Here is a 13,402-nt window from a genome sequence, read left to right on the forward strand (position 1 = left end):
TAGTAAAAGCAAATGTCCTTCTGGAGAATTTTTATTTTTACATATTTATTTATGCCTTCTGAGTGAAAGTCCTATATAACTGAGGTTTTAAAAAGGTAGGTATCATAGTTGAATTAGTTTTGTTCATAATATTTTTAAAGTATATTTATTCTAACCTCCTTCCTACCTTCCCTATCTACCCCAGATATCCTCCTTAAACGAAAAAGTAATCTGGCTGTAGCAGATTTTAAATAAAAAAAAAAAAAAAAAAACCCTCTCTAATCTGTGAAAATAGGTATTTTGGCTGCACATAATAGGAAGTTTGCTTAAAAAAACCTAAGTCCCAATAGTTGGTTTTAAACCCTGTTTCCGTGGTAGGGTAGTAAAGATAACTGATGTTCAGTGGCTCTTAAAGTACTTTACTAACTCTTATGTTTAGGAGCCTCTGCTATATGCCTTCCTCTCGCTCCTTGCGAGGGGGCCCCCAGTTTACGTGCCTTCCTCTTGCCTTCTGCCTTGTGGAAAGCTCCTTAAAGCTCTGCAGCTTCAGTTGTAGTCGTAACCCCCTTTTTTGCTTCCTCTCCGAAAGATGCAGCTTGATGCGCAGAGGGTAGCGTTGAGGGTGAGGTAGCTGTACCCTTCCTCTTGGCTGCTTGCTCTGCAGCAACACAGAATATACCGAATCTGTGGGGGAAAAAAACAGTGAGAAATGGAGCTGCTCTGCCACCTTCCCAGGGTGCCTAAGGACCTTTGAATGTCCGTTTCCCCGGAAGCAAAATGCCATTAATTTTCTGAGAAATCTGTAAACCAGGCAGGCTTTTGAAAATTTGCCCGTTTCTAGGAAACCTCAAGTAAATTTAATTTAAAATAATAAAAATACTTTTTCACACTTGAACAAGAACATACGTCTTTGCATCACTCATTCTTCAATGCATGCCTGCAAGGGTAGCTGGTAGCATGAAGCTGTGGACCATGTGAGTAATGAGCTGTTCTCAATGCCTTTGTAAGCATTAGTGGCTAAAAAATGAGCAGTGCAGTGTCATGATCGGGTCCCAGGTTCCTTTAGTTACGCTTGTTTTGCTTTGATGCTGAAAAGGCAGGTCTCTGCCTAGGAAGCCAGGGTATGTATTTGTCCCCCAGATTCCCTCTGTTTTTAAGCAGGCTGTTCTGAAAACATGATGAGGTTTAGCTTTATTTTAGCTTTGAAACGCTAATAAGGGTAATAGTTAAGTTATTGCTTGTTTTGAACAGCAAAATGCTTGTAACAGTAAGATGATTCAATAAATGATGTATTTCAGAGAGTAGCTTGGCGCAAACATAAATTCTATTTGTTAGTTTATTTTGTTACAGATTCCCATGTGAAAATTGACTGTATCCTTTTCGTTCTTCAAAGTCATGTTAATCAAGCCAAATGGAATCTTCCACAGCTCTGATTCCCCCTCACTCCCTTTATTCACTTAAATTTTTCATCGTTAGCATGGCGTTCTACTTTTTATCCTACTGACATAACTGTTTTGGAAAATACAGCCTGATTAAAATAAATCATCAGGCTCCAACCAGATTCTGGATATCGGTCTCTAATTTATGCCATTAGCACATTCCTACTGATCGCTTTTTTCCTCTCGTGTCTGTCTAGCCTTTCTTCTGCAGCTGTTTTGAGAAGCGTTGGTCAACAGTGCGGGGTCTGAATGGGCAAGTTGTTGTTTTGTGTTCTATTTTTTTTTTTATTAAGTGTTTGCTGAGAGACTGAGGCTGCAATCAATTGTTAACACTGATATGTTTTTATGCTATTTTTCAGCCTGAACCTCTACTGTTGTAAGACCCAGCTGGCTTCGCTGTCCCTCAGGACAGACTTCTTTTGTGTATAAACCAGGTGTTTTATTATTGTTTGTCATCAGGTAGTGGAGGTGCAGAAAATGTGATGTTGGAGGCATTCTGAATAAAAGTGACTCAACTTCTACAGAGTACAAGGATTGTTAGGCATAAATTCTTTTCTTAGCTTAATTATTTTATGCCAAGTTCTAAATCAGCCCAAATGTGTTTTAGTTTTTTTCCAAAGAATAATTATACGTGGCTGCTGCCAGGTGTTAAGTTTTATTTTTCAGGATAGTTTATGAGAAAATCTGGCAAATGTTGCTTCTGAAATGCACTACTGAGCATTTGCGTTGGGCCTATTATTTTGTCACCGTCATAACAAGGTGAAAGTGTAAAAGAGTAATTCTGTGATAAATGATCTTTTTTTTTCTTTTCTCTCTTTCTTTCTTCCTTTTTTTTTTTTCCCTGATCTATGTATGCTATTACCCTTTGCATTCAGCTCCCCACCCTCCAATTTATGCGTTGAAGCCTCTCCGCAATTGCAGGCAGGGCACGAAAGCGTACGTGTGAGATCCGTCTTTCCCTACGTGGGTGCGTTTGCTCCTCTTGCGCTTCTGGCATGGAGGCAAAGTCAGCTATCGAGCTCCTAAACCAGGTTTGTCTCTGGAGCCCTGGCAAATAGAGCAGGCTGAAAAGGAGGTCGCTCGCTCTTCCATCATTGGCGCAGCTCAAAGTTGGAGTTGTGCAATAGAAAACCTTTCTGAAACGCTCAAGGTGGTTAATGCACAACTCCTTATGTAAGGCTGGGCTTCGGAGGTTATGCTGTAGCAGTGATGTTATGTCCCAAGTGGGGAGTGCCTTTTCATGTTTGTTTTTCCACAGCTCTGTGTGCCATGACTTGTGGTACCTCTCTCTCTTTATTCACTGCCTTGTGTTTCGTTGAGACCTTTTCTCACTTTCTGGACACAGATTTCGTTTGCTTCCTGTAGCCTATACTAATGAATTTCTGTTCTTCATCATAGCGCTTTTTTTTTTTTTTCTCCTTTTTGCTCGCTCCTGCTAATGCCTCTTGTGTCTGTTTCCTTTTAAAAACAAAAATCTTACTAGCTTCTTCTCCTTAAGGTCCTTCTGGAAATTATACTTGTTCTGTGTGATCAACTTCTGAGTTTCCTAGCTTCTGACCGTTGCAGTTTGGAGGTTGCTCTCTGTGTCCGTCTTTCCATCTTTATTGTTTGTCATCAGAGGTCAACTTCTCTTTCCAAAACTCTGCCTTACCACGCAAACCAGAGCGCTCTAGCGAATTCCGTCCTAGCTTTGTCTTAGTCTCTTCTGTATTTGCTTTGCCAGAGATGACAATCCATCCCTGAATTTTCCTTCATCCATTATGTTGATTTCTAGAAAAGTGGCTCCCAGTTTTTTTCTTTCCATGCTGTTCTTTCGTAGATGAAATTTGCTATGGTTTTATGAATCTTTCAGTGGTTGTCATGTGACTTTACTGATTATTTTCCACTTCTAAAAAACTTACATCCATGGAAATGTGTTTTCCTTTCCTACTTACCTGTCAGCTTTATTTTCCTTTTCCAGAGTTGTATTTTTTATGCTTTTATTCAGTTTCTTTTTTTTCCCCCCCTCAAATGCTCAAATGTAGGGACAGTAGCATTTTATATTGCTGTGCCCTTCCTTCAGTTCTGTACTTTGGTCAGAGGCCTTCTTGGATACTTTCTGAAAGAGAACAGCCTATTCAGGGGGAGATAATCTGGGAAAGAACTTCTTAGCGAGCATATTCCTTTTTATTAATGACCTTTGCATCCTGGGGCATTATAAGAGTTACCTTGAGCAAAATCGTCTCCCTCCCGTCATTGGTATTTCAGCACACAGTTTTCTTGTTAAAAGGTGCCATTCTGGATTGGCTTGGCAACACTCGCGTTTGCAGGGTACCCAAGAAAGGCAAAATCGGTCCTTTCTTTCTTCCTTTTCGTTCAGTTGCACCAACTCTGTGTTCTTCTCAGGAAAATAATGTCATAATGTGTGTTGAGGCAGTCTGTGACATCTGATTAGTGGGTTTGACGTACTGTGGCCGAGAGAATCTGTTTCAACACAGAAGCGGTGTTGCTGTGCCCAAGAGCAGTGGGCTGCTTCTGGTTTACCGCTAGAAGAGATTTTCACAGCTTTATTGGCCACTTAGGAAAAGGAGAAGGTTAGAAAACTGATTTTTGATCTTAAGCATCTGGATGCCTTTATCCAGTAATTCATGTCTGTGTTTTGGACCTTCTTTCCCGTAACTTCATGGATTCAGCAAGGATTGTATCTTGTGATTCGCAAGACTTACACTTCCATGTCTCGGTGAGATCTGTGCGCCTGAAGCGTCCTTGCTATTTAGCCGGTCAGAACTGTTTGTATTCAGAATCTTGCCTTTTTGGTGTTTCGCTGTGTCTAAGATCTGTATAAACATCAACATCTCACCCCAGGTGATCACTTACATTGGAAGAAAGGGTAATAGAACGTCTGAATAATCAATTCGTAAAAGATACAGTTCCTTGTGGACTTGATAGTTCTTGCTCTAAATGCTTTGCTGTTTTTTTGCCCCTTAAAATGAACTGGCAAAGGTCTCCTTCAATTCCTGTATAGACTCTTTCAGTTCATAGGAGGGGTTTTGTACTGTCATGGTCAAAGCATTCCTGTGAGATAGGAGAATACACATCACGGTGAGCTTTTCAGCGGAGTTAAGTGTTCAGCTTACTGTGACGGTAAGAAGTCAGGCCTGTTTGGCCACGTTGTCCTATATTACGTTATGCAAGAAAAAGAGGAAGGCTTCTCTCTGCTGCATGTGTCTTCCTCGCCTTTATGAATTAGGCTGTCTGGATTTCAGACTCTGTTCAAATCTTTGTCCGTGGCTGGGATCTGAATAATGTTGTTAGGGATTCTGCTTCAAGTGTTTACACCATTATTTTACTTCATTCTGGATTGTTTTCCCAGTTTTGAAGTTTGGAAGCCAAAGATCGGTTATCCTCAGAAGCACGTAGTTGCCATATCAATGTATTTTTTTTTTTTTTTTTTTTTTTTTTTTACCAAAGACAGTGAATGTTGCTTGGTGTTTGTGTCTTCTGTGTATTGCAGGGCAAGAGTATTTGGGTACTGCCAGATGTGTTTCACAGCCAATGAGCAAATAGGTGTAAAGTCCTATCTATGCAGAAAAGCAATCACGGAGAACAATTTTTTTTTTTTTTCTGGCCGTGCGCTCTGCAGGTTTTTTTAACACACTGCGTTGGACTATTCAAGTAACCTCATGTTTCTAGACCGAGTAGTTTTGGCTGCAGGGATCCCTTAAGTAAAACAGGGTTGGCCATTGCAACGAGAGCTGTAATATAGTGGAATGAGACCCTCCTGCAGCTCTGTGCTGAAACCAAGAGCCTAGACCCTGTTTCCAGATGAACTCACTCAAGGCAAAGTCTGAAATGTGTAAGGCGCTCTCCCTTTTGCAGCTTCGATACTGGCCGTTTTCTACGGTTAGGCTTGCATGAGCCCTCTGTCTTACCTGATAGGAATAAATGTCCACTGTGGGAAGCAAAAAAAAAAAACCCCATATGGCTAGATAGCTGATGTTTACGGTGTGGTGTTGCACGTGGTCATGTGCTCCTACTTAACCTACTTCCCTCTGAGAACTGGAAAAAGTGGGCTTTCAGCAGTTAGGTGAAAGTCCATTTGCCAGAAGTTTTTAGCCTTGCATGCTTTTTAATGAAGAAATTGTGTTTTTCCTTTGCCTCTTTAGAAGGTGGTTAAGACTTTGCAAAACTGAAAGGCTGTGTTTCTCACTGGGACGTAACAGCTGAGTAAGGTGATATTGTTGGTACCTGTAGTGGGAAGAGACTTTGAAGCCATTAGTCCTTCTTTGATCTTGCTTTCATTTATCCATGAAGAGTCCCCTTTGCAGTCCCTTTTGCAAGAGAAGTGGGAGGAGTTAAGGCCCTTATGGATGATTCCCTAGGTTCTATTTTTAAGAACATCTTACCTCTTTTTCACAACTTTCTTAGAAACGTTGCAGTCACGTTTTTACTTGACTCCGAAAGCCATTGAGTATGTTTGCATTCTTCCTTCAAACTGCATGTGCAGCAAGGGCTGGTAGGTGCCTTTTTGTGTTTTTTTGTTTTTGTTTTGTTTGTTTTTTAGCCAGAGGCTGTGGCTGTTTAGCACAACTCATGTATTTGGGGCAGCTGCCGACTTGTCAAAGGTGCTGGCTGTATGTGCGGCACGTGGCGCGTAGAGGCAGCTGCCCTGGCGTCAATAGAAACTTTTCAAGTACGCCTTGAGCAACGTCAGTGTCGACGACTTGTAATATATTAACCAGTTAAATGTGTAGAGCGACCGTATGGAATTTTCCACGCTTTTATTAAGCGCTGTGCTCCTGTTGAGCATAAAAGCGCAGGATGGTTTCCAGCTGCTTTTAGGCTAGTGGCAAATTCTGAGAGAGAAATTTGGAGAGCACCTTTCTTGGTCCAGCCTGGGCAAGCTGTGCAGTCTGCTGCTTGTGCTACGTTAAGTGTCTGGGATCTTCAAATGACAATTCCTGGTGTGTTGTTGAAGGCTTTCGTGCATTATTTATAAAGCGGAGGTGAAGATTTCAGCTCTTTGTATGATAATGGGTAGCAGTCAGGAATACAACATTGCAAACGGTTCCCAAGCATCAGTAAATGCCAGCGTGAGAGGTGTAGTAAGACATTTTTCATAGCTGATTCAAAATATACATGCTTTATTGAGCCTCAGGCAGGCAACACTGAGGGAAAGAGAGGAAACAGACATCAAAGCTGTATGTTAACACATACATATTTTTTTTTTTTCCTTTGCTCGCCTGCTGCCCCAAGTAGCCCGAATCCTCCTCGTGTTTGTGCTCAGCTGATGCCAGTTTGCAGCTGAGACTGCAGAAAACTTAGCTAGGAAATTGGGCAACGAGCGGTTTCTTGGCGCTTTCTGGGCTTTGCTGTCTCAGTGGCATTGCTTGCTCTGTAGGAGCTGCCGTGTGTCCTGGTGGGAGTCAAACTGTGCCCGGCTTGGTAAAAACGGAATTCAGTAAAGGTAAGTGGAACTTAACATAGTAAGTCTTAGCTGATTTTAAACACAGACGAGGATGAGTGGGAGGTGTTCTGTTACAGAGCTCTTTTGGTTTTTAATATCGGTTTTATTGAAAAAAGATGAACGTTAGAGGATGTCAAGAATAATAACGTTGTGGGTTTTTCTTTATGCTCACAAACTGTCAATACCGTTTGATACAGCTGGCGCACTCCGGATGGGGGCCTCACGACTTTTCAATTTTAAATGAGAGATTTCCTAATTTATTAATCCTTTATTCTGTAGAAAGCGAGGAAATCGTATGTGCTCTTTTCACAGGCAATTTTATCAAACTGCTGGTAGTACAGTGATTTTTTTTTTTTTAAAAACTATTGAAGTAATGCATAGTATTGTTTAAAAAACTTGGAGATGGCTTTCAAACTGTGGGAACTGAATGCGGCTGGAGCAGGTTTGCAATCAAAATGCCAACTTCATAAAGCTATATAAAGTTTGTTCTCTGCATTACTTGCTTAAATTTTTGTTTTACTCATTAAGTACTCTGTGTGTGTGTGTGTGTGTTCATGTTCAAAATACAGCGTAGTTGCATCTGATTCCAGTCAGATTTTTTGGTGAAAACTTATTTAAGATCGTGCTTTGTCAGCTTGGAAATTAAATAGTACGCAACTTAGCAGCTGTTTGTAGGAAAACATTGGTGTTAGATTTTATTTATTTATTTACAGATCCAGAAAGAACCTGAAGTTTTTGTCAGGCTGTTAAGATGTCTGTGGTTATCTTACAGAAAAGAATAAGAAAACACTATATATTTAAGAAAAATAGACAGTTACTTCTGATGTTTATTTCCTTCTGAAAATCCAGCCACTTTGAGATTTTAAAGCGAACGGTTCGGCAAGTTTCTCAGTTGTGTTACGCTAATTCAATAAGACTTGGCTGTGCTTACCCTCTGGAAGTTTGGAAACCGCGGTAAAGGGAATGGGTATCGCATATGACCATCTGGAAATGCATATAATAGTTAATTTTTTTTAAACAGGAGTTAATAAATTTACATTACCGTTGAAGAGCTGAGAATCATTTAAAGTAAATAGATTTAAATGAAATAGATCGAGTCTCTTGCGTAAGGCACTGAAGGCGGCAGAAGCAATCAAGGCGAGCTGTAAAATAGCTGCAACTGGGCTGTTGCAACCCCTGTAAATACTTCCAAGCCGGTGCCCTGCTCTGCATGATGATGACCGCTTCAGCTGTCTCACACTGTAAGTGTATCTTATGAGCTAAATTATTCTTTTCCTGTCTTCAGACTGTTTGTTCCTGTCAGACTGTATTCTGAAGAAATAGCTATTTAAGCTTACAGCTTGAAAATTCAATGACATTCAACTACAACAGCTGCCATTAAGAAAAAAATTTGATATATCCTGTTGCATTTCTGACCGGAGTTGGGGGGGGGGAGTTGAAACTGTTGTCAGTCAGTGAAGTATCTGAACAAGTAGTTTTAAGAAATAAAAAAAATAAAGCTATACTCTACGGTTTTTCAGCAGGGTATGCCAAGTTTGAGATACAGTTTATTTCCATGTCCTTAGAGGACACGCAGAACCTTTCAAAATAGCACGGTGGTTGTTTGAAGGGAGTGTAACATTCAGGAATCTTGTTCAGTAACTGTTGTCAGGATCACACGTGATGATGATGACGTGATGGCAACAGGACTGCATAGTGTGCATTGCAGTCAGCGGAGTGAGTAGGCAATTTGTATAGTGGCCGATGGTACGAATGACAGAAGCTGGCTACTTCGAGTTGCTATAGTCCGTTACTGATCCCGGTGGTCCGGATTGTTATAATATCTTTGTTTGAAAAATGTACTGTTTGGTTTTTTTTTTTTCCTTTAAAATTGGCGGAAAAATCTGTGCTAATTTTTGGCTTGGGTAGCTGTAAGGCTGAAAGGATATATGTCACTCTTTCCATGCCGGGAAAGAGTTTGGTTCCTGGGACTTGCGAGGTGTGGGTAAATCACTCGTGAGGAACTCGCATGGACGTTTGGAGCCAAATAGAGCCTACGACCTCATTTGGTCCAACAAAGACAGTTTTTTAATGCGTTTAGGAGCTGATTATTAGAGAAGATGGAAACGTCTGTGTGTTCTGTGGCCTGCAGAAGGTGCTGAAAGGCCTGTTCCTCCCTTGGGGCAGAATGCCCTCCGTGCACCCAATTTAAGCAGAAGTCGAAGTAGTCCAGGCTGTTTCCTGGCTTCCTTTGAGCTGCTTGTTCTTCTTTTGTCCTCTCCCTTGTTAAGTTGTAGCTATTTCTCATGTCCAGAATGTGCCGGATTGGTAAACGTTAACAGTCGACCGAAAGCACAGGCTTAACTCCTGCTTCAGTGCTGACTTTGACTCCCCTTTTCATTCAGCCACTAGGCACAACCCTGGCACTTTTGTACCACCTGCGCTCGTCCAAGTGAGCATTTGCGCAGGATGAGCACCGTGACTTTACTTTGTGAGTCTTCTGAATTCTGCATGTCCTTCCAGTTTTTTGTAAGTGACTACGGATAGGCTAAACCCACAGGAGTAGAGAGGAAGAAAGAAAAAGCTATGAGTCAAGATACGCTTCTCTCCCTCTACTGCTTCATCCCACCAAAGACATGGGTGTGTTAGGTGAGGTGAGCGTTGTCGGGCTCATGTCAGAATAGTAGAAACCTTGCTTTTAGATGAGTGCGAGGATGAGACTGAGAACAGGAAAATCAGAAACTGCTCTATCTGGTTGATAGAATAGATTATATAGCTGCTGCAACCTGTTAGTCTCTCGGGATTTATGAATACCCTGACACAGAGCATGTTTTCTTTTATCTTTCCAAATAGCCTTTAACACAATATCTGTTGATGAGCAATCCATGGCCGTTCTTGATAAATTGCTTCAGAGGTTAATTGTGCCACTTGTAAAAACATCTTCCTTCCTTCCTTCCTTCCTTCCCGTTGTCAAAACCCAGTCTTGCTGAACTGTCATTCTGTGCTGGGAAGAGCTCATCAATAAATTTATGTCCTGGTGCTTAAAGACAGCGCTACGAGGCTGATCAGGTTGTTCCTTTTTAATCTATGGGATTAAATAAATAGAAGGAATTAAAAGAATCTCTTGCAATAAGAAACATCTTCGGGTGTTGTCATCGGTCTGGAGTTGGGCACCACAGGGACTCCGGACCCTGTATTCCAGCTGGGGTGAATGCAAAATAAAGCAGTAACAGGAGCAGCTGTAGATGGATGTCCAAAGAGAAATGAGCAGGGGAGCAGCCTGTGTGATAACTGCCCTGAATGCGCTCCCGGTTTCCAGGCGGTTTCGTCTCAAAACGAAAGCGTTCCTAAGGGGAACAGCTCACCACAGCTCACTGGTCTCGATGACCACCACATCCCTCCTGGTCTAGATGCTCGCTGTTTCCTAAATGCTTCCAGACCTGAATGAGTGTGTTTACGCTTGGCTAATATCATGATTTCCTCTTAGTGAAGTTTTTACATCTCAGCTAACTCACTCTTTAATCTGTTTAACTGTTATCCAGTTTATAGTTTAACAACCAACTTACTGTGTGTTACTGGGTCACGGAAACTGAAATTTCAGCGGTCGTACCCCCTCTATCATCCAGGCTGATCATTTCATTAAAAATAACATGGATCTGGTTATTGACTATCTTCCGTGAGCCTGTGTTATTAGGTCTAAGCACATTACGCTCTTGCAGCGTGTACCGAGTGTTGTATCTGTGCCTTCGTTATTTTTCCTGGGATTCACGTTCAGCTGGACCGAGACGTAACTGGTTTTAGAGCGTGTCGCAGTGTTTGCTTTCCCTGTGTTTGAGGGTTGCTGCCAACTGAGGTGGCCTCCCAGCTAGCTCTGGGAAAGTACCTGGATGTTCACGCTTGGGGACCAGAGATGGAAAAATGCCTCATACTTGAAGTTTTTGTTTGACATCATCCTATGTTACAATGCAAGTGAGAAGTTTCTTCAGCATTCTGTGCCTGACTGTCTCCCCTTTTTCCCCTGAAAAGGGGACATATATTTAGCAGGTGCTTCTGAATTTTTTTTTTTTTTTGGTCCTGTGGACAGAGAAAATACTAGGATTGTTGCACCTATAAAAATCTAACAAACCTGGACCCTAGAGCTACTTTCAAGGGCTTAACTTGGTTAGTCAGAGGCTTCTCTTGTCAATTCTGAAGTGGTCACTTGGTTTCATATTAGTTTCTTGATTTTGCATTAGCTTTCAGTGGTTTCCATTTGCTGGAATGTTCCTCTGCTTTTTCTATCCTGATGGAGTTTTTCAGATGATTGTTATGCGAGTGTACTGAGCTAAAGGGTTAGATGCCTGAGTAACCTCTTAATTTTAATTTGAAAATCCATTGTGATGTTTTGGTCAGAGCTGTCTGGTTCTTGTTCTCTGCTAATTACAGATACCTGAGGGGAAGACTTATCTATCTTTTTAAGTCACTTTAATTTGCACTTCTTGCACCTTTTTGTGAACTCTATCGTGACTAATAGAGCAAAAAGCTAGCAGTAGTTTGACAAACAGTTTGGAGAATGGTGCTCTCCTTCCAGGGGAGGTGAAAATATCAAGTATGACACCAAAAGGGATGCAGCCGGAGAAGAAAACAGAAACATCACTAACTAATAGTGACAAGCGTATACTCTTCCGGTCATCCTGTGTCAGTAAGAGGTACAGCAGAAATAGAAATGACTAATGGGAATTGTTAGAAGCATGAAAAAAGATCAATAGGAACGTATATTTAAAGCCTCAGTCTCTGTAAGTACAAAGGAGAGATGATGTGTGTAGAAGAGCTAATAGGAAAGGTAAAGAGAGATGAGTTGGGCCACGGATGCTGCTGACCGTATTAAGGAGATCTCCATTGACTATAAAAGTAGCTCAGGGCGTCCCGCTTGGATACAGGTACCTGGGTGGTTTCTGCCCGTATAAATCAGACAGGATGCATCTCCTCTCACGTTAAAGCGTGCGCGTAACATGACGGGGGGTGGGGGGAGGGGGTAGTTCAGGCTGCCCTGTGTCGGTAGGATGACGATATAGGTGTGATTTTCCTCGTTCAGTTATTGTGAAGCCTTGCTTTCATTCTGCTTATCTGTAGCTACATGAACGACCGATGGAAACTAGTAGTCGGGAGCGTCTTTATCGTTAATGGGAAAGAGAGACCTGGACAGCCGTGGTGGGCCACACCACAGGTCCATCTCGCAGGGTGCCTTCTCTCCAGGAGCGGGCAAAAACGTTTATCCAGAGGACGCATATGGAAAGGCTTGTCTTTGCGGTTCTGTTACATACAGTGTTTAAGACCTGCAGCACATAATATAATAACAAAATGCTTGATTTTTATTTGTTTGTTTCCTTATGATTTGTGCTGTGTGCTTTTTATTGGACTACTGTTGAGTGATCGAGCAGTGCTCTCCTGGAATTTGATAGCAGTTCCAAGATTTGATGCCTGAGTGGAGCCAACTTGCTTGGAGCCTAGCATTTTTCTGTTAAGTTAGGATCTGTATTGTGTGTGTGATAAACACACACTTTTTTTTCCCTAATATGTATCACTATGCTGCACTGACCAGATAACTGGCTACACTGTGTTCTGCAGGGGATTCGTCTCCCTTTTCTTTTGCTGCCTTGTTCCTTTGTCAATGGAAGTCCTCTTTGGCACTGTGTCAACTGGAGTGTCAGGGGAGATGAGGTTTCTTTGTAACTGGTGGTAGGTTTTCATCTCACCAGGGAGACTAGTTTTCCAAATGCCTCCTCTTCTAGGACCAAAATGTCTTCATGACCCTGATGTTAATTGGCCTCTTTAGAAGTCTTCCCTATAGCTCGTTTCCAGCTCTGCAAAAACCTCTTGGGAAACTGCAAAGGCGAACACTAGCGATGGCCAGAGCACGTTTCCACTGGAGCCCACCTGACTTTGGTAGCAGCACAGGACACGGCTCCTTTCTAAAAGTTTGCAGCCTAGATACTGAGTTATCCTTTAGTGGGAAGAAACTGCGCTTTCTCCTGTAACGTTCATTCGATAATTGCCAACTTAAGAGAAGGAAGAACTCCTGATTTCCGTTGGGAACGGCTTCATTGTGGTCTCATTCATTGGCCAGGTGAGTGACAGTTGTGTTATAGCCAGAATAAAAAGGGAGAGAACTTCATAAGCAGTCAGGGAAAAATGAAATGTTGGTAAAGGAAAAGGTATGCATCACATCTGATTTTTAATTTAAAAAAAGAGTGGGAGGTGAGAGAGAACCAAACCAGACAGAGGGCATGGACTGAAGGAAAAGCGAAAGAAAGACATAAATACCAAGTAGAACATTTTTCAACTTCAATCAAGAGCTGTATTTTGAAGCGCAAAGTTGACAGGTCATTAGTGTGGAAATGAAGCAAGCTGTTAGCATACCAGCGTTTAAATTCCTGCTATGCTGAGTGGAACTTTTTGCCCCGTGTGAAATATCGTTCTCCTCTTTTGATTTGTATGCTTTTGAAGGCAAGGAGACCTTTTCTTAATATCTCCTACTTTCCAGTTAATTTTCTAGCTGTTCATAATATAATTCAATTTC

General features: G+C 41.7%; 1 protein-coding gene across 11 annotated transcripts in view; it reads left to right on the forward strand.

Annotated features, from left to right (window-relative positions):
• Positions 1-13,402, forward strand: part of PCDH15 (protocadherin related 15) — a 1,072,490-nt gene that overhangs the window by 790,676 nt on the left and 268,412 nt on the right. The window contains exon 1 of one of the 11 annotated variants that reach the window (XM_068951053.1): positions 7,886-8,105. The exons of the other annotated variants lie outside the window; for them this stretch is intronic. Within the exon in view, the coding sequence (XP_068807154.1) occupies positions 8,075-8,105 (31 nt within the window). The 5' untranslated portion in view covers positions 7,886-8,074. Of the gene's footprint in view, positions 1-7,885; positions 8,106-13,402 lie in introns of those variants that run through there. 11 annotated transcript variants of the gene reach the window in all.

This window comes from Struthio camelus, chromosome 7 (assembly GCF_040807025.1).
Source record: "Struthio camelus isolate bStrCam1 chromosome 7, bStrCam1.hap1, whole genome shotgun sequence".
In the NCBI taxonomy this organism is placed as follows: Eukaryota; Metazoa; Chordata; class Aves; order Struthioniformes; family Struthionidae; genus Struthio; species Struthio camelus.